The sequence below is a fragment of the Rhinatrema bivittatum genome, chromosome 4, assembly GCF_901001135.1.
Source record: "Rhinatrema bivittatum chromosome 4, aRhiBiv1.1, whole genome shotgun sequence".
In the NCBI taxonomy this organism is placed as follows: Eukaryota; Metazoa; Chordata; class Amphibia; order Gymnophiona; family Rhinatrematidae; genus Rhinatrema; species Rhinatrema bivittatum.
In genome coordinates, this window is record NC_042618.1 from 420,615,860 (window position 1) to 420,642,903 (window position 27,044).

The window sequence follows — 27,044 nt, forward strand, 5'->3', positions numbered from 1 at the left end:
CAGGCAGGGAAACTTGCATTCTTAAATATCTCAAAGGTTTCCATGCAGAGGAGGCAAGCCTCTTTCAACAGAAAGGAGGCTCTGGAGCACGGGGTCATGGGATGAGGGTGAAAGGGGATAGACTCAGGAATAATATTAGGATATTCTTTAGAGAGGGAGGTAGATGCATGGAACAGCCTCCAGGTGTTGGAAGAGGTGGAGACAAAAACAATCCAAATTCAAGAAAGCATGGGATAAATACAGAGGATCTCTAAGTTATTTGGGTGGATGAGCAGACTAAATGGGCTATACCAGGGGCGCTCAAACCAGTCCTAAGGGTGCCCCCCCCCCCCCCCAACACCAGCCAGACGGGTTTTCAGGATATCCCTAATAAATATGCATGAGAAATATTTGCATATACAGGAGGTAGCGCGTGCAGATAAATCTCATGCACATTCATTAGGGATATTCTGAAAGCCCGACTGGCTAGGGGAGCCTGCAGGACTGGTTTGAGCACCCCTGGGCTATACGGTCTTTTTCTGCCATCATGTTTCAATGTAAATAAAGAAGGGTCAAAATGTAATTCTGAATGTAAAGAATGCAACTAATTGAAATAGACAAAGAGAATGTCGGGTTTTTTTTGTTTTTTTTGGAGGGGTGGCGGGGGCAGGGGAAACTTGCTGTTACGATCCCCCCTGTTGCTGCGCTACAGGAGGTATCTCACCTTTCCTCTGGAGGCCGCTCCGAAGCCAGGGCCTCGCCTGCGTACTGTCCAGGATTTGCTCCAGGGCCTGGGAGGCCTAGCTGTTCTTGAGGCCTGCCTGTGGCTTGCTTGTGTCTGCTTGGACTTCCTGGTTCGGCCACGCCCTTCTCCCTAGGGGCCGGCCCGCGGCACTCCTCCTCAGTTATAGGGGCGGTCCAGGTGAACTCCTCCCAGGGAGTTGCACGCATACAGTGTTAAAGCTTACTCTATGCTTATGGCCAGGGACACAAGAACACTTAGACTCAGTAAAAGTGTAATGTATTTTTATTAGTCAATATAAGTGTTCTTGGGAGATGCTGGGTACTGGGTGCCCTTAGTCTTACAATCTGACCAGCATCTCCCTGGATACAGGAAGTGATCCTTCTTTTATAGGTAATATTCAAATAGAGGAAAAGGATAGAAGGTTCTAGGGACTTGCATGACTGCCCAAAGAATCATTTACATAAGTTGTGATGTCAAATGCATGATTAAATCATCCCTAACTATCCCTGATTGGCTTCCCATGGCTTTCTTTGTTCTGTTAAACTCTTACTGGTCAAGACAATCAACACGTCTGTAACTGTGTGGATTACAAACTCCTGAGAATAGTGCCTGAAGCTCCCCTGTGGTGACTCTATGAATAGACATCACCTGTCTGGTGCCAGCTTGCCTCCACAGATATCCAGGGACATTCTGTAAGTCACTCAGAGTCCATTCAGCCCAGGCAGGCCAAAGACACGCAGAGGGTTCTGGGGATTTCCTTCTCCATTTTGGTCTTCTGTTCAGGCATACTTCTCAACAGCAGTATAAAAGGACTTTCACTTCAGTTCCTGTTTGCCTTTGGATTGGGTTCCACAGTCGTCTATGCTTTCTCCTCGATCCAGGTCTTCTGTGGTCTCGCTTGTCTTGACGGCTCCCTGTCCTGTGTCTCTGCCTGTTTCCTTGATGTTGGTTCCAGATGTTCCTAGATGTTTGTTCCTTTTCCAGTTTCTGATGTTTCAACCTGCTTTAGGCTGCCAGGAGTGCAGAAACCTCTTCAGACTGCTTGTGCAGCGCTTTACCTTTCCTGCGCTGGTCCCGCTCCTGCGGGTGTAGGACAGGGTGGTCCGTGACCTGACCAGTTGTACTGGCAGCATAGGGCACCCTGAGGGACAGTGCCATTGTCGCATCCCTCCACATTCCTGCTTGTTTCAGTGTCTCTGATGACTTCGCTTCAGCCCTCGTCTCTGATGTCTTCGCTTCAGCCCTCGTCTCTGATGTCTTCTGTGTTCCAAGGACTCTGTCTGCCCTCGTCCTCTGTCCGGCCTGCTGCCCAATGCCATTACCCAGCGGCAGGTCCGAAAGGGCTTGGAACAGTCGGAGGACCGTTCATCAATCAACATTGCGTTGTTGGTTGCCGTGGGCGTGCAGGTCTGGTTGAGGGTCAGACCTTGTTCTCTCATCCTCGCTTCAGCCTTGCCTTGTCTGGCTCTCCATGCTTGCACCGGCTCACCTCCCAAGGTGTGGCTTGGGGCTCCTCCCTGAGTCTCGCCGTGGCCCAAAGGCTCACACCACCTGCTCTAGAGGCGACCGTGCTCCTCGCGCCCGCAACAGAACCCGAGGCCTCCAAACCCTCGGTTCTTCAGCAGCGTGGAGGACGCGCTCGTAACAGAATCCGAAGGCCCTCAAGCCTTCGGCCCGTAACACTTGCAGTGATCACTTGTACTGTACAGTGCTTCACTCTGAACAAATCTCTTAACCCAAGATAATTTATTGTGGAGTTCTTCCATGCTTACATTCCCATTTTGAGCAGCAGAGAGGGATGTGTTCTGGATGTTGGGAAAGCAACTGTTGTGAAGTTAATAGAAGCTATGCAAAGACTTAAAGAGAAAAATCCATGAATGATTAATTCTTTTAACCTCAACCGTAAGCAGGAAACAAAACTATCAAGTGCAGATCAAGGAGAGGGCAAGTTTGGAATGTTTGAGGGTTGCATTGTTTCTGTCTACTGAATTGCTGGGTCTGTAAAAGAAAAATTAGAAACCCCCCCCCCCCATCTTTAGGTATATTGGGAGCGTTTTTTACCCTCAGTCTTCGTTTGTGTGCCTTGTGTACCTGTGTCCAGCACCCAACTGGATAACATTTCCCAAAGTGACTTAATGAGTTTCTCATTTGGGACAACGTCTTAGTCAACGATTTACTAGGGGGTAGATTTTCTAAATTTGCGCGATCGCGTACTTTTGTTCGCGCACCAGGCGCGAACAAAAGTACGCTGGATTTTATAAGATACGCGTGTGGCCGCGCGTATCTTATAAAATCCGGGGTCGGCGCGCGCAAGGGGGTGCACATTTGTGCAATCTGCACGCGCCGAGCCCAGCGCACACTGCCTGTTCCCTCGGCACCCTTCCTTCGCCACCCCCCGGCCCTATCTAAACCCCCCTTACCTTTGTTTCATGATTTACGCCTGCTAAAAGCAGACGTAAATCTACACGCGCCAGCGGGCTGCTGGCGTGCGATCACCCGACCCAGGGGCTGGTCCAGAGGCCTCGAGCATGCCCCCGGGCCGGTGCCACGTCCCCGCAATGCCGCGCCACGCCCCGGAAATGCCGCGTCATTTTAGACGCGCCCCGACACGCCCCTTTTAGAAAGCCCCGGGACTTACGCGCGTCCCGGGGCTCTGCGCGCTCTGGCGGCCTATGCAAAATAGGCGCGCCGGCGCACGAGGGCCCTGCGCGCGTAAATCCGCCCCTAGGAGCTTGCAGGGGGGAGATCAGAGATTGAATACTGACAGCACAGCTGGAGTACCAGGCCAAGAAATGTTGGTTCCCCAAGAAGAACATTTATTTTTCAGAAATGGTTTAAGGTATGCTCAAAAAACCTTTATCCATGCTGCCTAGGTAACTTCTGCCCCATCTTTTCATGCACGTCTCCATAGGGTTTTGTCATCTTTTCCACAGGACCAACTCAGTGTCACTTTGATGTGTGAAGACTATTGGTGTCAGTTGTCTCTCTCCTGAACTAAGTTCCATGGTAACCTGGTCACTCTTTCCCATATATATGAAACTAGTAGTAACAGTGAAGGGTAGAAAGTGCCTGATTGAGATGTGTGGTAGTACAGAGTGCAGAGAGAGCTCGGGGTGTACTGTGTGGTAGTAGAGATAGAATTGGACAATTTGAAAGAGAGGGGCAGAGTTGGAGAGTACAGCCAGCGAAAGAGGTGGCGCTCAATTTCCATATGTGGTAATAGAAAGTGGATTGGACAATACAGAGATAGATGGGTGGAGCTCAATTTTCATAAAGAGAGAGGGGCAGAACCGGAGAGTACAGAGAGGGAGGGTATGGAGCTCAATTGCATACCAGCAATGCAGGCACAGAGCAATTTTCCTCCTTCATAGTTAAATAATGTATATACTGTATTTGTCATCACCCATGTTACTGTTGAGATCTCTTGATCTAAGTATAAAAGGCTGTACGCTTATCTTACAATAAATAAAATAAATGTGTCAAAAGATTTTTTTCCGCCTATTGTGACAAGGCCCTACTCATGCCGTGTCTGAGACCGCTGTCCAGTAGTCCAAAGACACTCACAACTGCAGACAAGTGCACTGAAATAGCAGTTCTGTTTCCAGCCCATTATGCCACAGGTCAATCACAGTTCTGATTCTATAAATAGAGTGGCGTCCTAAGCATACTTTCTTGTGGAGGCAGACCTTCTGTTCTTTTGGTTCCCATACGAGACTTGGACTTTATCTCCCGGGCAACACGCTGCCATTCGTGGCCATACTTGCGCTATGGGCCCTACCGACTTCCTTCAGGCTCCTTTGCCTTCCAGTAATGGTGCTGTTTGACCAGCCCTGGTTGCACAGCCTCCCTGGTAGTGCCTTCTTGACAGCACTCTGTCTGGCTTCCTCGTTGTCTGCCTTGTTCCACCTTTTCCCAGGGCCTTTGTTAATCACATTTCATTATGCCTTGTGTGCTGAATCTGTGTCCCACCCTTCTGGAACTACAACCCCAGAAGTCTGCTGTGCTTTTTTACTTTTGCTTTCAATAGCCCATAATTGTGCCATCTCTTCCTGCACAGCACCGTCTGTAGATCTATATGGCCATCCTTATTATATCTCTGGGCTGATTCCCATGACAATAACTCACCTCATCACACCTATACAAATACATCTGTGTTTCATTTGGGCAAGAGGCTCCTATGAGTTTTCCTAACTGATCTGTGTTTAATTAGCAATAATGCATTATTAGTGGTTAGCTGACAGTTTAATTAGGCCAGACCTGCAAGTCAGCATCGCTTGACAATGTAAAGATCAGTCCCTTAAACATCATTTATAGAGAGGAGCCTTTGGTGGGGGAGCAGGGATGGTGGCTGGGTGGAAAATCATCAAACGTGAAGCTTTAACTAGTACAAAGATATCTAATAAGCTTCCCTTCGTAACTTATAGAAGAATGTAGTAGGCATGGAATTCCATACCATACTCATTGTCTTACATGACTTGTGAAAGGTTTAAGATACGATCCTTTGTGCATAAGATATTTGTGCCCTATTTGTTCTGCTTTCTTGGTTTCTGAGTCACATCTTCCACATTTTCATCGCACTGGGGGACTGCTGGTTCCCTTATGCCAAACTCGGGGGTAGATTTTTAAAAACGGCGCGTTCGCGTTCCAGGTTCAAACAAAAGTACGCTGGATTTTAGTAGATATGCGCGTAGCCGCACGTATCTGCTAAAATCCAGGATCGGCGCGCGCAAGGCTGCCGATTTTGGGCAGCCAGCGTGCCAAGCCGCGCAGCCTGCCTCCGTTCCCTCCGAGGCCGTTCCCTCCGAGGCCGGGCGGATTTACGCGAGCAGGGCTTTTAAAATCCGCCCCTCGGTGTAGATTAAGTGAACCAGCAACTTCAAGCACGGGGCCTCTTTCATACCATTACATAAAATGTATCCTTCAGGGATGTAAGATGGTAATTTGTATTTGCAGAGAATTTAAAACTTTCCATTTTAATTTTAAGAACACAAAATTGGAATCAAACGTGAGCGTGTGACGCCTGAAAATGAGAGAGAGAGAACAGACATGATTTCCAGTTTGTGAATTTTTGCTACTCCTGGATTTCCCAACAAGTTGACTCTGTTCCTCAGCTAATTATCGAAACGGCCTGGGCAAGTGGCTGACTGAATGTTGAAGTTGGCGTGAAAGTTTCTGCTGGAAAACCAGGACCAAGGGGACCATCAAGTTCATTTTCCAGTGCCAGGCTGAGCTGGTGCCTCCTGTATCCTAGCTTCCAAGATTGGATGTAAGATATAAACAGAAAAAGTCAGAAGTGCCTCGCATGAGTTACACAGAGAACATGGCTTGCTGCTGAACGTACTCTCCGGCCTCCCTTGGGCCCACGTGTCTTATGTTCTGGAATGTGAAGAAATGTTTGCTGAGTGATACACACTCACTGCTGGAGTGGGCCATATGAAAAGGCGGAAGGACCTGGGTTTGGAGCTGTAGAGACAGTAGGCAGTTTTTCTTGTATGGGTGGTAACGTATCTGAAGGGAGAAACTTGGTACAAGCATGGAGTAAGTATAACATGGGAATTAATGTTTAACATTGGCAGGAACAACTGATTCACTGGACCATAGGCTGCCATTAAACATGGCGGCCCTCTGTACAGTCATCATGTGAATGAAGAGAAGAGGCATGGGGGTGGCTTGTGGGAATGACGGCTACTACATGGAGATTAATACCCTTATTCAATAAACATGCACACGGTTAATGCGACTCCAACATTGCTCTATGCTTCAACTGCAAGAGGAAATGTGGAAAAAAGGTTTTGCATCCACAAAAAAGCAGGGGAGTAGCTTGCTTGTTATGGCGGTTACTACCCCAAACCAAATAAGCCTGCTTGTTATGGCGGTTACTACCCCAAACCTGATACTTCACTTTCAATGCATATCCAGCATAGCTCTCTGCTTCAGTGGCAGGGGGAATGAAGAAAAGATGATTTATATTCAGACAACTACCAACAAGGACTGAATTACATAGTCTGGGTAAAACAAATAATCATGGGTGTAGCTTGCTTGTTACGGCTGTTACTACCCCGAATCAAGCCTGATACTTCAGTTGGAATACATATCCAGCGTAGCTCACTGCTTCAATGGTAGGGGGAATGAATAAAAGACAACCAACAAGGACTGAATTGCACAGGCTGGGTAAACAAGCATGGGAGGAGCTTGCTTATTACGGCGGTTACTACCCCAAACCAAATAGCTAGATACTACACTTAGATGCAGCTCCAGCACTGCTATCTACATCAAGGGCAGGGGTGGAAGGGAAATAGAACCAAGAAGTTACTTAAAAGGGACAACAGCAACAGATAAGTATGAAAAATAAGTGTGAAAGCTTACTGGGCAGACTGGATGGACCGTTGGTCTTCTTCTGTCATCATTTCTATGTTTACTATGGTGTGGACTCTAATGCTCTTGTTTTAGAAACTGGGGAATAAACCTATCTTCCTAAAGTTCATCTTCGGATAGTAATTACACTGAACACAGCTGAACCTTTAATGACTCTGAACCTCACAAATATAGGATTCCGAACTAGCAAGGGGCTTTCTTATTACAAGAAGGATTTGAGATGCATTCATTACATGGGGCCACAAAGCACTACTGACAGCCTGTGAACTCGTTTCTTTGAGAAGAGTCCCTCTTTCAGACCCATTACTAAATTGTAATCATCAGAGATGTGGAAAGAATACTGCTAGGAGTGTCTTCCGTCTCACTTGCCTCATTTGATGATTTGGATTATAGCATTGGGTTTTACATGAAAAGGGCAAATTGGATTTGCTGATTACTTTTTTTTCCTGTAGTGCTGTTAGGAGCTGGCATACTGAACTTTCAGTCCTAGGTAATGCAACACAGTATGGGCAATATCTCTAGGTTTCCTGATTCTGGGAAGGCACCTTCACGGGGAGCCTCTTGAGTAGCTGAATTTTACAGATCTTTGTGTTGTCCCCCTTTTTTTTTTTTTTTTTTTTAACGGTTCATTTCCTCTCACAAACTCACAGGGGCCATACTGAGAAATTACAGAGCAGCCAAGCACCTGATGTGCTCTGTTAGAGGAAGGATGAAGATGTTAAACTCTTCCGTAATCTGTAACATAAAAGAGCAGAATACAAGAACCAACAGGAAGACTCCCAAAATAACCAGACAGAGTATCTTCACCATTGCCTGTTGCTGCTCTCCATTGCATCTCCAGTTCACTTGTTAGCTAATGTATATGCAGTCTGCTTCCCAGTGCCCTGGCCTTGTACCTATTTAAATGATCATATTTACTAGTTGAGACCTCATCTAGAGTACTATGTCAACTTCTGGAGGCTATACCTCCAAATGTTTACAGTCAGAACAGAGGTAATACAGAGAAGACTACCAAAATGGAGATGAGTTTGCTTTAAAAACCCTGTGAAATGAGATTTTTGGAGCTAAATATGTATACCCTAGAGGAGAGGAAAGTGAAGGAGAATATAATGGAGACATTCAAAACCCTCAACAGCATAAATATTTATGTATAGACATTAGGGGGCCGATATGCAGCTGTGGAGCAGCTAGTTAATAGAGATGTGCATTGTTTACTTGTATTGGTTCGGGCTTCGTTTTCGGGCCCCTGTGGGAAATTTTGTTTTTCCCCCGATTCTTTTTTTTTTTTTTCCTTGGGTCCTGATTTTCGTGTTAGTACGCACTAACATTTTAAAGTTTGTGTGCGCTAACTATGGTTAGTGCACACTAACACGAACTAAAAATTTTCCCGAAATTTTGGAAAAAATTCCATTCTTTTTTCAGTGCCCCTGAACCATGACGAATTAGACAATTTTGTTGAAATTTCGTTGAAATTGAAATTTCGTTGAAATTGTCTAATTTGTGAAAAATGAATGCACATCTCTACTAGTTAAGTTAGCTGGATATAACTATCTGGCTAACTTAATGAGATATTCAGTGGTGCGGTTGTGCTGCTGAATATCCCTGGCTATCTTAAAATTAGCTGGATAGATATATCTGGCCAGTTTTAGGACAGCTCTGCGACATAACCAGAGTTATCCGCATAACTTATGCGCCCCCAACTTGTGGCTAAATTCTAGCCTCTTAAGTCATTATGTGGCTAGAATTTAGCCACATGTGGCTTTAAATATAGCCAGCTAGCCATTTAGATGGATAGCTTTTCAGTTATCTGTTTAAATGGCTTTTGAGTGGATAAGAAGCAAATATTTTTAGTGGAATGGAAACTCTTGGTTGTGATATGACACTGAAAATGGGTAGACTCAAGAGTAAAGTTTAGAACATTTTCTTAACAGAAAAGATGATGGATGCATGGAACAGCCTTCCAGGGAAGCTGGTGGAGACCAAAACTGTGGCAGAATTCAAAAGCATGGGATAAGTAGGATCCTTAGTTGCTAAAATTGAGGGGAAAAAGCCAGAAACCAGCTGGGGTCTATTGTGCCAGGAATGAAATTGGGCAGACTGGATGAGTCCTATGGTTCTCATCTGCCAGCACTTTCTAGGCTTGTCTGCGTCTCTCTTTTAGGAAGATGTATTTTGTCAGGTTGTAAATTCCTGCGTTGAACCACAGCATAAAGGTTTTTAATTCCTTGACTCTTACAGTGCAGGCTGATGATTCACTAGAAGACACTGAAAGGTCTTCTGTATTGATTTGGAGAATATAGTAACACAGTAAATGATGGCAAGTTAAGACCACCATGTTTCATTCAGTCTCTCGAGTTGAGATTCATTCACTTTTCCTGGGTGCACAAATACCTTCCCAAATGCAGTACAGTACCAGTCCACACTGTACCCGTGTCTTGCCACCAGCCTTTCAATAAATAAACCAGAACAGAAGCATGTCAGCTTGAGGCTCTGTATCTGAAAACACAAAAAGCTTCTTTTTTAAAGACAAATTTATTTCTGAATGAGATTGTTGTTGAGGTTTTATTTTGCGATGGGTCCTGTTATTTTGCGGTAGCTTGTACATGGGGCCCCAAAATGGCAACGTTTGACAGGAGCCATCCCCTTACTTGAAGGGGGGATAGACTGGGATAGATGAAAGATAGGAGAGAATTGTTTTAAACTGGGAGAAACTTATCCCTGGGAACTTTCTGAACCTTCATTATCCTTTCTGCTGAGTGGTCATTAAAGATTTTGCTTGTTTGAGTTGGATAAGTTCGCCCGTCCTTTAAGAGCTAGGGGATGCCTCCGTGCAGGAAGGCAGTGCGTGAAACTGCTGGCACTGTGCGTTAATCTTTTCCATTGCTCAATTTTAGAGTATTTGTTTGGGTAATCCAAGACTTTAGGGAGACATTAAGGGCTGGGTCAGTCAACCATTCATTCATTTAGCCGCTCTCTTTAGACAGGGCCCCATCTAGTAAAGCGCACAGCAGAGTGACATATTGCTGGGCTTCTAATTGTTTAGGCAGATGTTGATGAGGTTAGGGACTTAGAGATATTGTATGCACTCAGTAATTGAGCTTCCTTTGCAAGCCGTTATAATCCCCTGCCTGGCTGGCATCCAGTGGTACGTGCTGGATTAAAGCACACTGGCCAGTGTTGCTGTGCCTCTCACTGCCCGATTTGCTGAATCTCGGAAAGGGAAGTGATCATTTTCTAGGGCGGGGGAGTGGCGTCTCGTTTTAAGTGATTTATATTGAAGTACCACTATCCTGCATTCCATTGGTACTGGGCTGGATTCAAACTGATGGTGCCCATAGGCAGAGGACTCAGAGTTAGGGGTAGGTGGGTGGGTTTCCCCTGGAAATCAAAGAGCTGTGAAGGGGGCGTTACAGTTTTTGTGTGCCTTTAGAATTTGGTGCATGCACCTATGTCTAAATCCAACCCTGCATTGTTTAGCAAAAGTAACTCAGCCAGGGCATTATCACACAGTTACTGAATGGTCTGAAAATTATTGTTGTTCTGTATAGGGTTGCCAACTGTCCAGTTTTGGACCGAACAGCCAGGTTTTCAGGCAAACTGTACAGTGTCTAGTCAGACATATGCTAAATGACCGGTTTTGCAGGTGGATCCTCCTTTTTCCCCACAGCCTCTTAGAGGAAGAGAAAGGAGGAGGAGAGCGGTGCTGTATCCCTGCCTCCTTTCCCATGCTGTGATTGGACAGCATAGGGAGAGGAGGTGGTGCGTAGCACAGCCCTCAGCTCCCATTGGTTCTGCAGATACATAGATGCACTGTTTAGGCAGTTCACTGGCAGGATCTAAAATTTTTGCAAATGAGGGGGTACCATTCTCCCACCTCACCCCCAGTCCTCAAGTGTCCAGTCCTGGCCTATGGAAAAGTTGGCAACCCTAGTTCTGTAGCCGTGGTTCTGCCCCCTTGCTTAACCCCTACCTAAGCCGACAGTTTTACTGCAGCAGGGTTTAGGACGTGCCTTCCATTCCTGGAGCGTTTGAGCACTTTCTACAGCAGCTCGTAGCACTAGTGTGGGAATGGAGCCAGCAGACTCAGTGGTCATTTGAGCTTGCACGCTAGTGGATTAATAATGTTCAGGCCATTTTTTAACCTTCCAATGAAACCCAGCTCCTTCAGAAAAAAGGTGGTGATACGAAACATTTTTGTCAGAAGACAGTCATGGCTATGACAATGAATACATTCAGTGGACAGGCTCTTGGAGAAGAAAAAAAACTGGTGACTACATTTTCACGAGTGGACTGTGCTATCCAGCAGTTAACGATTGGGGACACCTGCTGGTGTAGACCGGGTTATCCAACGCTGGGTATTCAGATGCCAAGTACCCTCAGGAACCCAGCGAGGGGTAACAGTCGTCAGGAGAGTTGAAAGCACTGCACCCAAATTGATTTCGAACTGCTTTACTCTTGCGTATAGTCTTAAAATCCTATTTTCATTTTACAAATAATAAAAAGAGCATTGTTATAATCCCAGGCTCCCCCATCTCTTAACTAAAAAGTAGAAATGAGTAATTGATGACTTCACTGTTTGAGTGACCATCCCGCACTCACACACCACCCACCGCATCCCGCTCTGCCGTGATGTTTCGTTCTTGTGTAGAAAGTTGATTTGCCTTGTGAAGGATTCGCCGTTATTTTGGACCATTTCCCACAATGGGTAATGAGCATTTTAATTTTAATTTTTTTATTTTGCCATTATTTCAGAGCTCCTTTTGCAATTTGTCAGGCCTATTTATAATTGTCTTTTTTTAAAATTGTTTTTATTTCCATTTCTTACATATTTTTTTTTAATGCTGGTTGCTGAACTAGAGGTCTTGGCAATGAATATTAAACTTTTATCTGCTTCCCTTGTCATTGTTAACATTAATTATTCTACAGACTGCACTTTAATTTTTCCTGCCAGGGAAAGACGGAACCTCATTTTTAGATGCGAGCAAAGCTCACATAATAAGCAGTAGGTGCATGGGACAGCCTCCCCATCAAAGTGTGTTGGGGAAATGTGAAAAAATAGTAACGGGATTCAAGAAAACCTGGGACGTGCACTGAAGATCCGCAGCGGTGGGGGAGTGGTGGGTAAAGCAGAGTTGTGTGGCAGGGGTGGTTGCACCAGGCGAGCGAGATGGGCACCTGCCTGGGGCCTCAAGCTGGCAGAGGCAGGGGATCACAGAGCAAGCTGCACACCACCTGGCCTCCCTTTGTAGCCTTTCTCCCCCGCCCCTTCTCACCAGCCTTCCCTGCAATGCGTGTGCACACACACTCCCGTGGTGCGCGGCAGCAGCCCAGCCTGCCCCCAACTTGGTAGTGGCCACAGGAGCCGTGCAGTCAGCTTAGGGAAGTCTAAGTGTCGGGTAGTGCCGACAGCCACTCCAGGGTGCTGTGTTTCCTGATGACACTGCTAATTTGTAGTATTGTGGCAGGAAGGGAATATAGGCAGAACATGGGGCTCACGGCCTTCATCTGCCATCATATTCTCTGTTTTTGTGCTTAACTTGTAGGAATGGAGACTGGAGGGAAAAAAAAGAAGTCTTAGTTGCACAGTGGCTATATTTTCCACGTAGGATTGATGTTTGATATTTGCTTGCTCTGTTGTTGGGTATCTGTTGCCCCACCTCTCATATTCCAAGCCAGAGGATCGTTGGCAGTAATATTACTTGGCTCAGAGGCTGCAAGGCACACCCGATCTCGAGAGCAGAGCTGCGATCACCCTGTTTGACCCGGAGGTTTAATAAGCTGTCGCCAGCTGCACTCGGCAGTGCTTTCCCACTAGCCTCCACGCTTGCTTTCCTGCTCCATTTCTAATGGACAGCAGCAGCTCTGATGGTATTTGTGGGCATCATTTCTTGAGCTGTGACAAACAAATGGCAAAGCTCTCCATTTTATCTAAGGATCTATACCACTCTGGGCCTGAATCCCTGAGGCATTTTTCTCCTCAATTCTGTGACTTTGGGAAAAGTCCTCAATGAATTTAGATCATCTCTGGTGGTGGTAAAAATAAATAAATAAATCAATAACTCTTTTCTAAATCAGGTCTCAAATATTGTGAGGCACCTGGGTGTGACCGGTGTAATTACCGATGAATGGAAAAGGACCAAGATTCCCATGGCGAGCTTCCCTAAAAGAGAGAGAAGTGAGATGATTTTAGTGTGAAAACCACTTGGTGGGAGCCAGTCCAGTGGCTCAGTGATCAGCTGGGCTCGATTCCTGGTTCAGGTCTTCCGCTCACCCAGTTGGTCAGGATTGGGGATGCAGTGGATACAATCACAACCTCTTCGGTGGGGGAGGGGAGTCATAGTCATTGAGCAATAGTAACGCCTAATGTCAGAATTTAAGGCCCGTGGTTGCAGAGTTCTGGAAGGCACCTTGATGCCTGGGACTTAAGTTGGGAGGGGATATCAAAAGGGAAAAAAAAAATCACAAGGTACTTGCAAATAAAGGATTATGGAGCCAAGTCCCAGCCCTGGTTACAACTGAGCTGAAAGTTTAAAAAAAAAAAAAAAAAAGCTGGACCAAAAAAATCCGATAGCGGGTTGCATTGTTTATTATGTACAAAGCATTCCAACTACTGCAGAAGGAGCGGGCTCTGCTAGTGACCATAAACCTGCATGGAAAGGCAGTTACTACCACCATAAGCAAATTGCTGGGCAGACTGGATGGATCATCTGGTCTTTATCTGCCGTCATTACCATGTTAGTATGGTATTTGATAAAACAATCAGATTAGGTCAGGTTTCACAATATTGCCAGTTTATGTATTAATATATTAATTTATTTTTAATTATAGTACTACTTTTTTTCTCTTTTGAAGGTGTATAGCATTATGATAAAGGACTTTAATTTTTGGTTTCTTTTTTTTTTTTTTTTTTTTTAATTTTCCCATGAATTTATCAGGGTTTATTATGACAAGAACACAAAAACAGGAGAAAATTAGTGGAAAAATGTGGCTCATTATTTTTCTGGTAAATATTAGAGTTTAATTTTGGTGGAGATAAGCCAGGACAATAAAACAATATTGAGCAGCTTTTCCCACTCAGCAGTTTCTCTATCTCTATCCCTTTCCTCTGCCTAGGATATCCCTTTCTCTCCCCACACCCCTCCCCTCTTTCCTCTCCATTGCAGTAGCATTCATCCTTCCTAGCAGTGGCCCCAGGTTTCTCCTCTCTCCTTCGGCAGCAGCCTGCTGAGGCTCCGGCAGCTCTGCAGCACTGCACTTCTTTCTTTGCAGGGTCAGGGAAGCCTGTTGGGAAGTGCTACAGGTGGGTGTGGCCCACTTCAAATGCTCACTGGCAGCACCAAACAGCAGGCACTTTGGCTGCCTGCAGAGAGAAGGATCATCAGCGGCATTGGAGAGTGAGCACTTTCACTGGTGGGAGGGTCGGGACTTGAAATGCTGCAGGTGCTGTGGCTCGCACTGGCTGCATCTGCAGTTCTGGAGCTGCTTTTTAATCAGCCTAAAATTAGGGTGACAGTCACTTTTGGGAAAAATCAGGGAATTTGTGGGTGAAAATCAGTTTTAAACCAAAAACGAAGGACCCTAATTATGATTTAGCACTGTATACCCTATGCATGTCACTCTAGCTATGTGAGTCATGCAGTGCAAGTTTGTGCTTTCTTAAAGTGAAGCGTGAAGTGGTGATGATAGCTGGGTGAAGAACATGCTGAAAGAATACCTAGCCATAGGTGCCATGCACTAGGGGCAACCGTGGTGCACAAACCATCTGCCTCCTGTTCCCTTCCCCTCCCCTGCCCTGGCAGTAAAGAGAAGCGTGGCCCTTGGGGGCCTCAGAAATGATGAATTTCCTCCTCCCTTGGCAATGAAGAGAAGCATGGCCCACACTCCTGATCCCTTCCCCCCATTCCCCCCCCCCCCCAGCAATGAAAAGAAGCAGGGCAGCAAAAACCGGCCTCCTTCCCCATTCCCACCCTGGTAGTGTAGAGCAGAAATTGACCTCTTCCTCCCTCTCCCCGCCCGGCAGTGAGGAGTAGTGTGGCCAGCAGGGCCTCGGGGAGCAGCGTGGCCCGTGCAATGCCAAGAAGCATTAGCCTCCCTCTCCATGCTGTGGCGTACCCGGAGGCTAGATGAGAGAGAGAGAGAGAGTCTTTGAGTGGATGTGTGTGTATGACTGAGCATGTGAGTGAGAGGTTTAATGGGCTAGGAGTGGACACTTGAGCTAACGAGAAGGGAAGGTGCAACCAAGAGGCTTGCTCTTCTCGTGCTGGGCTTCAGGCTAAAGCAGGGTCGGTGTCCAATCCCAGGTCGTGGCAGGCAGGAGGCAAGACAAGGGTCAGTGTTAGGTGTAAGATTGTGGCAAACAAGGCAAGATCGAGTTTCGTTCCGATGAACGAGGCAAAGTCGGAAACAGTCCAAGGTAACAGCAAAAGGTAGGAACCAGAGCAGACAGGCAGGGAAGGACAAGAGCAGGGAAGGGCAAGGTGCAACATACTCTGCGGGCAGGCACTCGACAGGAGACCTGTTGCTAAGACAATGGATATTTGCACAGGTGGAATTTTAAAATCCTTGGGTGACTTGATGTCACAAGTGTGCACTGTGGAGCGGTTCCCACTGCAGTGCCTTTAAGAGTGTGGGGATCATGCAGATCTAAGGTCGGGCCCGGGCAGAAGCGTGAGCAGTGGCAGCATGATGGCAGCATCTTGGTTCAGGCTTGGCTGCAGGTGAGGAGTGCCAACCATGGGATGGGCACCACAATCGGCGGGACATTACAGAGAGGTATGAGCCTATTTGTATGATTAAGCATGTGAAAGAGTGTATGTGCGAGACTCAGCTTATGAGAGAGAATGTGTCTGTGTGTGTATAGTTGAACATAAGAGAGCGAACAGGTATGAGCCTATTTGTATGATTAAGCATGTGAAAGAGTGTATGTGTGAGACTCAGCTTATGAGAGAGAATGTGTCTGTGTGTGTATAGTTGAACATAAGAGAGCGAACAAGTGTGTGTATATGATTGAGCATGTGTGAGAGAGCATATGAGCTTTTGAATGATTGAGCATGTGAAAGAGCGAATGAGTGTATGAGTATGATTAAGCATATGAGAGAGACTGAATATATGTACATGTGTAAGACTGAGCATGAGCTGGAGTGAAAGTGTGTGTCTGTATAGTTGAGCATGAGAGAGAGAGCGTGTATGTGTATATGATTGAGCATGTGTAAGAGAAAGCTTGAAAAAGATTTATATGTAACAATCCCTTCTCCTCTCCCTGCTAATCCATAACAATCTCAGGTCATCTGGAAATCAAAATTTCCCAGGTATGGACAGCAAAGGATTTTTTTATCCTTTACATCAAATATCACCCAATATTTAAATTATCAGATGTTTTGAAATATTTTATTGACATTTGAAAATGGATAGAGATGAGTTTTTAATTATTGGATGTTCTATTCATCAGCTGTTTTGAAATATTTATAATTTCTATTAGTATGGTTTTACTTTTTGATTTATATTTCTTGATTTTATTATTTGATGATTTATGAGGCGTGGTGGTATTTCTGTTTTTCCATAGTTGCACTGCTTACAGAATCTGGCTTGTTGTAGTTTCCAGTTCATTTTTTTTAGCTTGTTTCTATTTACACTTTGCAGTCTCTCTGTTCAGTATTTAGTGAGGGTCTGTGTATGTGTGTGTATACACGTGTATGAACAAGGTGAGGTGTTCTGCTGGCATGACGTTTGTGTGAGGATCTATAACAGCTTGGCTTGTTCTATTTTCCTAATAGGAAATGTATTAGTGTTTAGAGCCTGGTGTAATATTTGCAGTGTTGCCTTTCCATATGAGGGATTGTTACTGTTTGCATGCGGGCCGTTAGTGCTGTTTTGAAATGGGAGGTTTATTATATTGTAATTGTAATTCAGTTTACTCTTGACTCTCTGAGGGCCAAGCCTACACCTAACATGCATTACCATAGGCCTAATACCATATTGGTTCCAAGTGCCTTTTTTCTTTTATGTGTTGCAAGGTTTTCTAGTCAGTGCCACAACAATGCATGTAAATATAATAAACATGTTATAAGTGATATTTTTACCGCAGAATGTCCTTTTTCATGTAAAATCTGAATAATTTTTAATTGTGTGTGGGAAGGGTATGACCGGAGCAGGTGACACCTAGTGGTTGGATTGGGGTCCATGATTCAGGGTTCTGAAGGGAGCCCTGATGCTTGGCCCCCAGCCCAGGACTGACACTGCAATGTCTGGAGTAAATAAGGTTGAGAGGGGAAAAAAAGATTCCTGGGAGTTGTGAATGAAGGCTCCTGGCACCAGGATCTCTGTACTGGTTCCGATTGAGCTGGAAGTCCAAAGGGACAGGAGGAAACTTTGCGTGAAAATAAAAATCAAAGCCCCCCCTCTATTTAACAGAGGTTTCCAGCTTGTGGTGTTGTATGTTGTGCTCAGGATGAGGGTGCACTTTTTTACTTGGCCATAGGTGCCAAATGTCCTGGCTACAGCTCTGCATATCCTTAGCACAAGTCATCGTACAGACCAGCAAACTCCAATGTGAAATCCGTCCCTAATTTCTACCATTTCAGCAGTGGAGGTCAGAGGAGTGGTAGGATAGGAAGATGGTGTGGAAGGAAAACATTAAGCTGTCCCCCATCCTCCTAACTGAACTGCATTGTGGGGTCCGGCAATCAGGGCTCTGATACTTTGCACAATCCTCTCCAGGTTAACCTCTGAATACGAGCTCCTCTGATCATCCTGGCTGTCCATTGGAGAACATATCCAGAAGTGAATAGTGAATAGTCCAAAAAAAAAAAAAAAATTAAAAAAGGTGAATTTGTTGTGTCTTGAGTTAAAAGGCAAATTTAGAATCAAGCAGATGAAGAAATATCATGATTCTCCATTCTGGACAATCATTTCATCTGTCTACAGCTGCTCTCGTGCTGGAAACGGGACAGGGCAAGAGCTTGGCGCCAGTTGAGTTCTGGAGAGCTCCTTTATTCTGAGACATAAAAGCCACTTGCTTAAATAGAATTGCAACGAGGTGATAGTTTGTTCTCTCCCTCAAGATCACACTGTATTTTTTTAATGTGATTTTAAGGCAGAAGTGTGCAGGGTGGCATTATAAAATTGCATCCTTTTGCTTTTGGCTGCTCTGCACTGCTTTTCTGTGATCGCATGAATGTGACAAACCGCACAGTGCCTGGAAACAACTTCCTTATGTATGAGCATTGTTGGTTTGGTGGCATCACGGCACTAAATGTGTTTTCGGCTTGGAAGAAGCATGTGAGCGTTCTCTTGGAATCAGGGAATTGTTCTATGAATGCCATCTATAAGGTCACAAAACACTGGGGTGAAGCAGAGTGGCTGGGGCCGACTTCTCCAGAAGAAGGATTATTACTATTACTAGCAACGGTAACATGGAATAGACTTAGTTTTTGGGTACTTGCCAGGTTCTTATGGCCTGGATTGGCCACTGTTGGATACAGGATGCTGGGCTTGATGGACCCTTGGTCTGACCCAGTATGGCATGTTCTTATGTTCTTAACAGTAAAAATAAATTTGTACAGTATATGTTACAACGGACCACTTTTACATAGAATCAGATGCTTGTGGGACATATTTATTTATTAAAATGTGTTATCTGTCTATCAGAAAGCAGTCCTAAGAGGAGTACAAGAAGATAAACAATCTACCGTATTAAAACAGACTAAAAAAATTTCACAGTAAGCAAACATGGATAAAACAAAACAATAACAAAACACAAAAACATAATTTAAACGTTGTTAAAAACAATAACATTCATTAAGTAAAGGCGTCCTGACAAAGGACGGTCTTGAAATGCTTTCTTAATATTACTAAATAATCAAGCTTTCTCATGGCATGGGAGTATTGCATACCTAAGGTAAATATGTCAGTGGTATCTTAAGACTTAAATATTGTATAACCGCTGTGGTAAAGGAATATATGTGAATGCAAGTAAATGGAGAGATTAAATAAATATTAAAATAAAACTGAGTGTCAAATGTATTACCAATAAAGATGGGAAGATTTGATCTTAAGAATGGTATAAAGTAAACTACGATCACGGTAAACTAGTCTGAATTGTCAGATGCAGATGATGAGATAAACATATGAAATACTAAAGTATCTAAATCATTCTTTAAAATTGCTTGCACAAACAGACATTTTAATGTAGCTTTTTAAACAGTGGGGTGAAAGACAAAATGTAAAAATTCCAATCAGCTACTATATGAGATCTTCACCCCACCAGTGCATCTATTTATAATCATTGATCTCAAAGAATTCCCAGAAACTGGCATCTTCAGTTGCTCATTTCTTTTTATCAATTTTTTAAATTTGACCTTAAAATAAAATGAAGCCCCTTAATAATATAAAAGGAAAAACTTCCCTTGTCGAATTTCACATTAATTAGTTTTCATCTGAATTATTAAGGGGCTTCATTTTTATTTTAATTTCCCCAGTTCAACCACCCAAAATATTGGACAACAGAAAAGTCCAATTTCACTTGGCCAAATCAATTAGCAGTTGTAAAAGTGTTCAAATAACTTTGACTAATATATTTGTGTGAACCTCTTATAGCACCTTCCACACGTACCTCTTGAGTCTACCCCAGAACACTGCTAAATTGCCCCTTTTTTTGTGCTAGTAATTATGCATGTAAAACCAAAAATATGTACATTTGATGTTTATAAAATAGCATGTACGCGTGTATGCTAATTTTCTGCATGTAATCCCTTGAAAATTTAGTCACAAGTATATCACTGGTGACTTCTGCAGAAACAAAGGCAGACAGACATCTGTTTGGTTACTCTAATTAAAAAATAGATGAGACTGGATATAACTTAAATTGATAGTGCCTACACCAAAAATATCTAAAACATACTGTATATACAAAAAAAAATATATATATATAATATATAAATCTATGAAAATATAATATAACTAAAAATTGTGCATGTGTTAATTGAAAAATGGAGTGTGTTGAAAAAGCACAGACAAGATGCTACAGTGAAAATTAAGATAATAAATGGAACTTAGGAAAAAAAACAGTGTTAGGTAATAAACAGAAAATTTACCAACAAAACTGTGAACTCACGAGGAGCCTGTTTCCTTGCCAACAACCACAGTTTGTTAGAATCATAGGGGCTTGCTTTGATTGCACTATGTGGTCTTTTGCAAGACTAGAACAATTCTGAAGTGGCCAATGATTTATGCTTGTTTTCCCTCCCAAACAGGCCGATACAGTATGCTCCGGTGGAGCGCACTGTTAACCGGCATTTGGACGCGCGTTTTCGACACACTAGCATTACCCCTTATTCAGTAAGGGGTAATAGCGCGTCAAAAACGCGCGTCCAACCCCGCCCCCCCCCCGAGACTAATAGCGCCCACAACATGCAAATGCATGTTGATGGCCCTATTAGTCATTCTCGCTTGATACAGTAAGTAAAATGTGCAGCCAAGCTGCACATTTTACTTTAAGAAATTAGCGCCTACCCAAAGGTAGACATTAATTTTGGCCGGCGCAGGGAAGTGCACAGAAAAGCAGTAAAAACTGCTTTTCTGTGCACCCTCCGACTTAATATCATGGCGATATTAAGTCGGAGGTCCCAAAAGTTAAAAAAAAACAAAGTTAAAAATAAAAAATTTAAAATGGGCCCGCGGCTCGCGAGTTGAAAACCGGATGCTCAATTTTGCCGGCGTCCGGTTTCTGAACCCGTGGCTGTCAGCGGGTTTGAGAACCAACGCCGGCAAAATTGAGCGTCGGCTGTCAAACCCGCTGACAGCCGCCGCTCCTGTCCAAAAAGAGGCGCTAGGGACGCGCTAGTGTCCCTAGCGCCTCTTTTTACCACGGGCCCTAATTTAAATAAACTTACTGAATCGCGCGCACAGACCACTCTCCTGTGCGCCCGCCGGGAGAGCTTGCCCACTCTCCCGTGATTTTTACTATATCGGCCCAAATGTAAGTCAATTTAGGGGGTCATTTACTAAGCAGATCGCATGCGAAATGTCCCTTATTGTGTGCGATACCAGGATGGGGGCGGAGTCGGGGCGGTGTCAGCCCTGGAAGAGGAGTCGTTGGGGTGGCACCGGGGCTGACGCCGCAAAGACTGAGCCGACAGCGAAATATAAGCACCTTTATCACTGCCAGTTTTGTGCCGAATACCTACACCTTTTATGATGTAGTTATTCAGCGCGACGCCAGCAGCTTCACTATACCTTGCGGCATTAGTGAATCCAGCCCTTAGTTTGAAATTTGAAATAGTCAGGGGTGATTGAAGAGTCAAATGATCTAAAATCCCAGAAGCCTAGAACTTTGTGCCTGATTTTAAAAAGTGTTTACTCAAGTAATTGGGCTTTTGAAAATTGCTACAATAGATACCATTAAATTGTCCGTAGGATTTACTCGCGTAAGTGCACATTACTTGGGTAAATGGTTTTTGAAAATTACTACGATAGCATCTTACATTTACTCCTTTGAAAATTGCCCCCAGTGGGCACATAATCTACAGCCATAGTTTATATAATAAAACTATTGTATATGTTGTGATAATTAGGATGAATCAGAAATTAATACATTAGTGAATATGGCACAACGTCAGTGGCTCCGTGGGTAGTGCTGCTATCCCTAAAAGCAAATCAGGCTGCTATCAATCTCTCAAAAAAACATTTTAATTGAATAAAAAGTGAAAATTGAAAAAATAAAATAAATACAACCTGTAGCAACAAAAATCACTCTCTTGAAGTTGTTAGTAATCACAGTTTACCCTTTTAAAACAGAATATCTGAGTCTGGCATTTAGGAATATAACACCCAAAAAGTGTGTATATGAAGAAATAATTGAAAAATATATATATAAAAAAAGGAACAAATAAAAAATAAAATGAATCAAAGGAGTAAACTGAAAACAAGATAAAATAAAAGAATATCAAACAAAAAATGAAAATAATATAGGAACAAAATAGATATCTGCCTACCTTTGTTTCTGCAAATGTCACCAGCGATGTTCTTTGAGTTTATCACAGGCTTCAGGTACATTTATATTTCAACATATAGGTACATGAATGGCTGCTACCCTTTCACAGCTTATATTTCCTCATTCAATTATGTAGTTTGTGTAACAAAAATCAAAAGATTTACATCATTCTTAGGAGCATGTCTTCCCACCTTTATTGGCAATGCATTTGGCATGTATAAAGTTTATTTTTTTTATTTATACACACATACATTCCTTTACTGCAGTAGTTATACAGTTTTGAAGTCTTAAGATACCACTGACAGTTAAATCTGTGTTCACCTTAGGCATGAATGCAACACTCCCACGGTATTATAATATGTCCCACTAGTATATGATTCCACGTAAAAGTGGTCTCATGTAACATATACTATACATATTTATTTTCACTGTTAATCCTTCTTTTGTAATCCTTTTTGCAATTATTTGATTCTGAATATTTACATGGTCAGGGGAAAATATCCCTGTGGGTCTTGAGCAGTTAGATGATCATTTGTATACGTTCATAACATTCTTGGATCACCAAGGAGGGCAATTCACCATTGATCCAGGTATTTGCCATTTCCCTATTTTATGGACTACCTTGGTATACATACTACAATAGATGTGAAGCAATTCAAAGGACCATGTCGTCAGATTTATTTTATTTTATTACTTAATATTTATATTGACCAATATTTTCTATATATATTGTGTTTTTAATGTTTGAGGGTTGAAACCGTTTTACAGGCCTAATTTGCTAAACTTGGCCATGTTGGACTTTTAGAGTTTTTATCATTTTTTTGCTTTATGTACATTTTTTGTTTTAATTTCAGTATTTATTAAATATTCTTGTTGGCATTTATATTCTTGCACTTATTATTTTCCTGGTTCTACTACTCTTCTGACAGCTTTTCAGCTTGTGGTCAGCATTTTGCCTCTCATTCATTATGCCACAAACGATGTCAAGCCTGGATTTGGCAACACTCACGGTGGGGGTGACAGCAGGCCAGCTGCAGACTTGCTGCTTCCCAGTTGTGCTGAATCTCCCAGCCTTCTCCTTCCTGATCTAGCCCCTCCCTTCCCAGTGCAGAGACTAGGAGGGATGGGATGAGGCTGGAAAGGACAGAGCAATTAAAAGCTGCTCTGCTCCACATTGCAGCACCTTCCAAGTCCTGTTCTCTGTAGGGAACAGGAGGGAGTGAGGCCCAAGCACACAGCGGGGTGCAAAGCAAAGCCACTCTGCTCCCTTATTCAGCCCCTCTCTTCCTGTCATTCAGGGACATGAGAGGAGGAGGAGGGGAGTCTGGAGCAGAGCAAAGACTGTGTCCCTTTTCTGGGGTGGCCTAGTGTGTCTGTGGGGGGGGGGGGGGTGACAGCACCAACAGTGCCTAGGGACAGCAAAATCCTAAATCCGTCACTGAACAATGCGAGCCTGTTGGGCTACCAGTTTTAATCCGCGTTGTTTGATGTTGAGCCAAACGTGACTTATGCCCTGCTTACTGAATTTCAGTAATAACGCAAAAGAGAAGACTGTGTGATGAGAGAGGCTTCCTGTACTTTTGCGCCACGCGTGGCTTTTGTTTACAATGGCACCCTTTTAAACTATGATAAGGTGCCCAGCCCCGGGGAGAGTGCCTCGCTGGCCGAATGCTGTTCTTTGGCAGCCCCCGGTGAAGATTAGAGGCCAGGCAATTGCTGCATACCTCCAAGATGGCCCTGAATTGTGGAGAAAATGTTATTTCAATTAAATGTGCTCCTTTTGGGGGAGGTTTTGTGCGGTACTGCATTGTTGCACTTGCTGGCGACGGGGACATTTCCGATGTCTGCTCCTTGCTGGAATACATTGAAGTTCAGGAAGTTTGCAAAGGGTGACAGTGGAGAGAAATGAGCCCTTCTCTCTGCCCCTCACCCTACAGCCCCCTAGAAAAAGGGTGTTTCCTGTTCACAGAGGGAGAGCGCATAAACTCTCTGGGGCAGAGGTGGCTTTTCTGGAGGAGATGCCACCGTGTTGGGTGGGCATCGCGTGCCTCCGGCAGAGCAGAGAATGTCGCTCGGTCCTGCCCTCCTCCCAGCTCCCACGTCCACACTTTGCCGACTCCGCTCGGAGATTATCTGGAGACACCGAGTCCCTGGAGGAAGTGGCATTTTTCTGTCTGCAGCTGCTATTTGTTGCAAAACAAGCTATTATTTCTCCTCCACTTGGACAGGCGGCGGGCCCTGGGAGTGCAATCCACAGCCTCCCTCCAGCTATAGCCTCTGGCAGGAGCTCCTGCAAGCACGGCAGAGGTGTTGCATCAGGATATTTGTTGCAGAGCCCAGCACTTGGGAGAACGAAGCTGTTTTTCAATGCGATCTGTGTTATTTTTTTTTTTACATCTCCCCAAATCTCTTGTGGCTTAGGTGGGAATTCTCAGGGGAGCAGATGTGTGCAATCTCCGTACCCGGTGCTTCTTAGAAATTAGCTGCAAATGCCGGTCTCTCCTATACTGCCCCCCACTCCTCTCCCCTAATAGAAATCTGAATTCCTTGCAGGTTGTGGTACCTTTTAGTGGCTCATTATGACAATTGCACAGAGGCGCTGTAGGTGAGCTGTACAGAATACCCAGGTCACTTCTATATAAGAATCCATAGATAATTGACTCTAGTGTAAGGTCGCATTGTAATATTCAGAGCCCAATTACAAACCTTACTCACTACAGCTCTATCCTATGTAACACTAGCTCCTGTTCCCAGCCTTAGGCTGCCATCACAGGGCCTTTTCGAGCTTCGTAAAACAGCTCTTCCCACTAAGGGGTAGATTTTCAGACCCGCGTGCCCATCCATGTGCACGTGGTTCCTGGTGCGCGCACGTGGACACGGCAATTTTATAACATGCGCGCATCACCGCGTCTTGAGTGCGCAAGGGGGTTTAAAAAATATAACGCGTGGCGACGCAATCAGGCCTACACCAGTTCCTATTCCCCCCCCCCACCTAGCCTTCCTCCCTTTTCCCCTCCCCGACCTCTAAACCTACCCTATTGTTATTTCTTTTGTTTTAGAGCTTACCCGCTCCTCTGAGCAGGAGTAAGTTCCGCACGCTTCCCCGGGCCGTTGTCCCTGTTGGTCCCCAGCCTGCCCCTTTCAAGGAGTCCGGCACTTCGGCGCGGATCAGGAGGATACGCTCAAGGCCGGGCTCTTTTTTTAAAAATGTGCTCGGTGCACGCGAGGCCCAGGCACACGCGCACCCTCCAGTTTTTTTGCACGTGCTGGGCTTTGAAACTTTGGGCTTAAGATTTGGTTTCTTATTGCTTCTGGGGGCCTTAAAATCAAAACGTCTGTTTCCTCTAGCTCAGTTTTCAGGTGGTGGCTAGCACACTTCATCCCTCCATAAAAATGAATTCATGTCAATGACATCATCACGAGCCATAGGGCCTACCTCTAGCGCTGTGCGATCAGGCTCTGTGAGGCTGCAGGACTAGGGAGTCCGGGTAAATCGCGTCAGAGGTAAGTATGGCTGTGCACAGAATGGAGAAGGTAAAATGTGTGCCGGTAAAAAAAAAAAAAAAGAAAAATCTGGAAAATTGTCAGTAAAATAACATTTGCATGAATTGACAACCTGTGTTCTGTTGATATCCCACTTACATGCTGCCGTTTTTCTTTCCCCCCCCCCTGCAGGACTGTCCACAGATCCTCCCTTCCACCCAGATCTACATTCCCGTGGGCGTGGTGAAGCCCATCACGCTGACCGCCAAGAATCTCCCCCAGCCGCAGTCGGGCCAGCGCAATTACGAGTGCATCTTTCACATACCGGGAAGCGTGACTCGGGTGACGGCCCTGCGCTTTAACAGCACCAGTATCCAGTGCCAGAACACATCGGTAAGCCAAAAGCCTCCTCCCTTGCATCTCAGATTAGCCTGCACCTCAGAGCTTCACAATTGACCTTCCCCCCAATGTTGCCATTGTAAGTGGAAGATGCCTCTCTTGTGCATTTCAATGTAGTTGTCTGTACCAGGTAAAGGGATAGGTTATTTGGGGGGGACTGCTTTTTTTTTTTCCCCCCCCTTTGCTAGTGAGAAGGCGAGTGGCGCATGAAAATGAGAAGATAGTCTCAGCTTTCCTGGCTGTCCTGGGAATGCAGTACATGCAGCAAAGGCAGAAAAAAAACCCACCAAGCAAAGCAATCTGCTTGGAGAAGCACTTTTTAAGCTGACAAGCAAAGGCTGTACCCCTCGTAATAATTGCATGAGAAACAATAAACACCTAATAGCTTTGTTGTTGTACCCATTATCCCCTGGGGGCACTTAAACAGAGACACGGAAAGCATGGCGTGGTTCCCTGGAATGTGAAACCTTTGCGTTGCTTTGTGGGGAGGGAGAGAGAGCAGGGGGTGAATATTTTGCTGGTATATTGCACCTCATGGCTCCGGCTCTGTACCTGGATACTTTCTCAGCTGGCCTTAGCTGAAACCCCTGAGGGAGGGAAACACACACAGCCTGAGCTGAGCTGACCTTTCTAACCTGCTTCTTCCAAGGGATCAACTACTACTACCACTACTACTAATTCCTATAGTGCTACTGACCTAACACACGGGCCGATGCAGTAAAAGTCGCGGGAGAGCGGGCGATTCTGTATTTAAACAAGGGCCCGCGGCAAAAAGGGGCGCTAGGGACATGAGCGCGTCCCTAGTGCCTCTTTTTGGACAGGAGCGGCGGCTGTCAGCGGGTTTGACAGCCGACGCTCAATTTTGCCGGCGTCGGCCGATACAGTACAGTGCGCCAGAGCGCACTGTATTGTTTCGGCCTGACAGCACTGTACAAATATACATATGAGACTGTTCCTGCACCTTAGAGCTGACAATCAATGCAAGACAGACAAACAGGACAAATAAGAAAATCAGGGAGCATAATTTAGTATGGAAAATGGTTAACCCAACCAGGAGAGCCAGGGGTTAAGATG

The 27,044-nt window shown here is 44.7% G+C and overlaps 1 protein-coding gene across 6 annotated transcripts in view; it reads left to right on the forward strand.

Annotated features, from left to right (window-relative positions):
- Positions 1-27,044, forward strand: part of PLXNA1 (plexin A1) — a 644,822-nt gene that overhangs the window by 438,890 nt on the left and 178,888 nt on the right. For all 6 annotated transcript variants that reach the window (XM_029601328.1, XM_029601329.1, XM_029601330.1 and 3 more), the window contains exon 10: positions 25,764-25,964. In XM_029601328.1, coding sequence (XP_029457188.1) covers positions 25,764-25,964 — 201 coding nt within the window. The remainder of the gene's footprint in view (positions 1-25,763; positions 25,965-27,044) is intronic.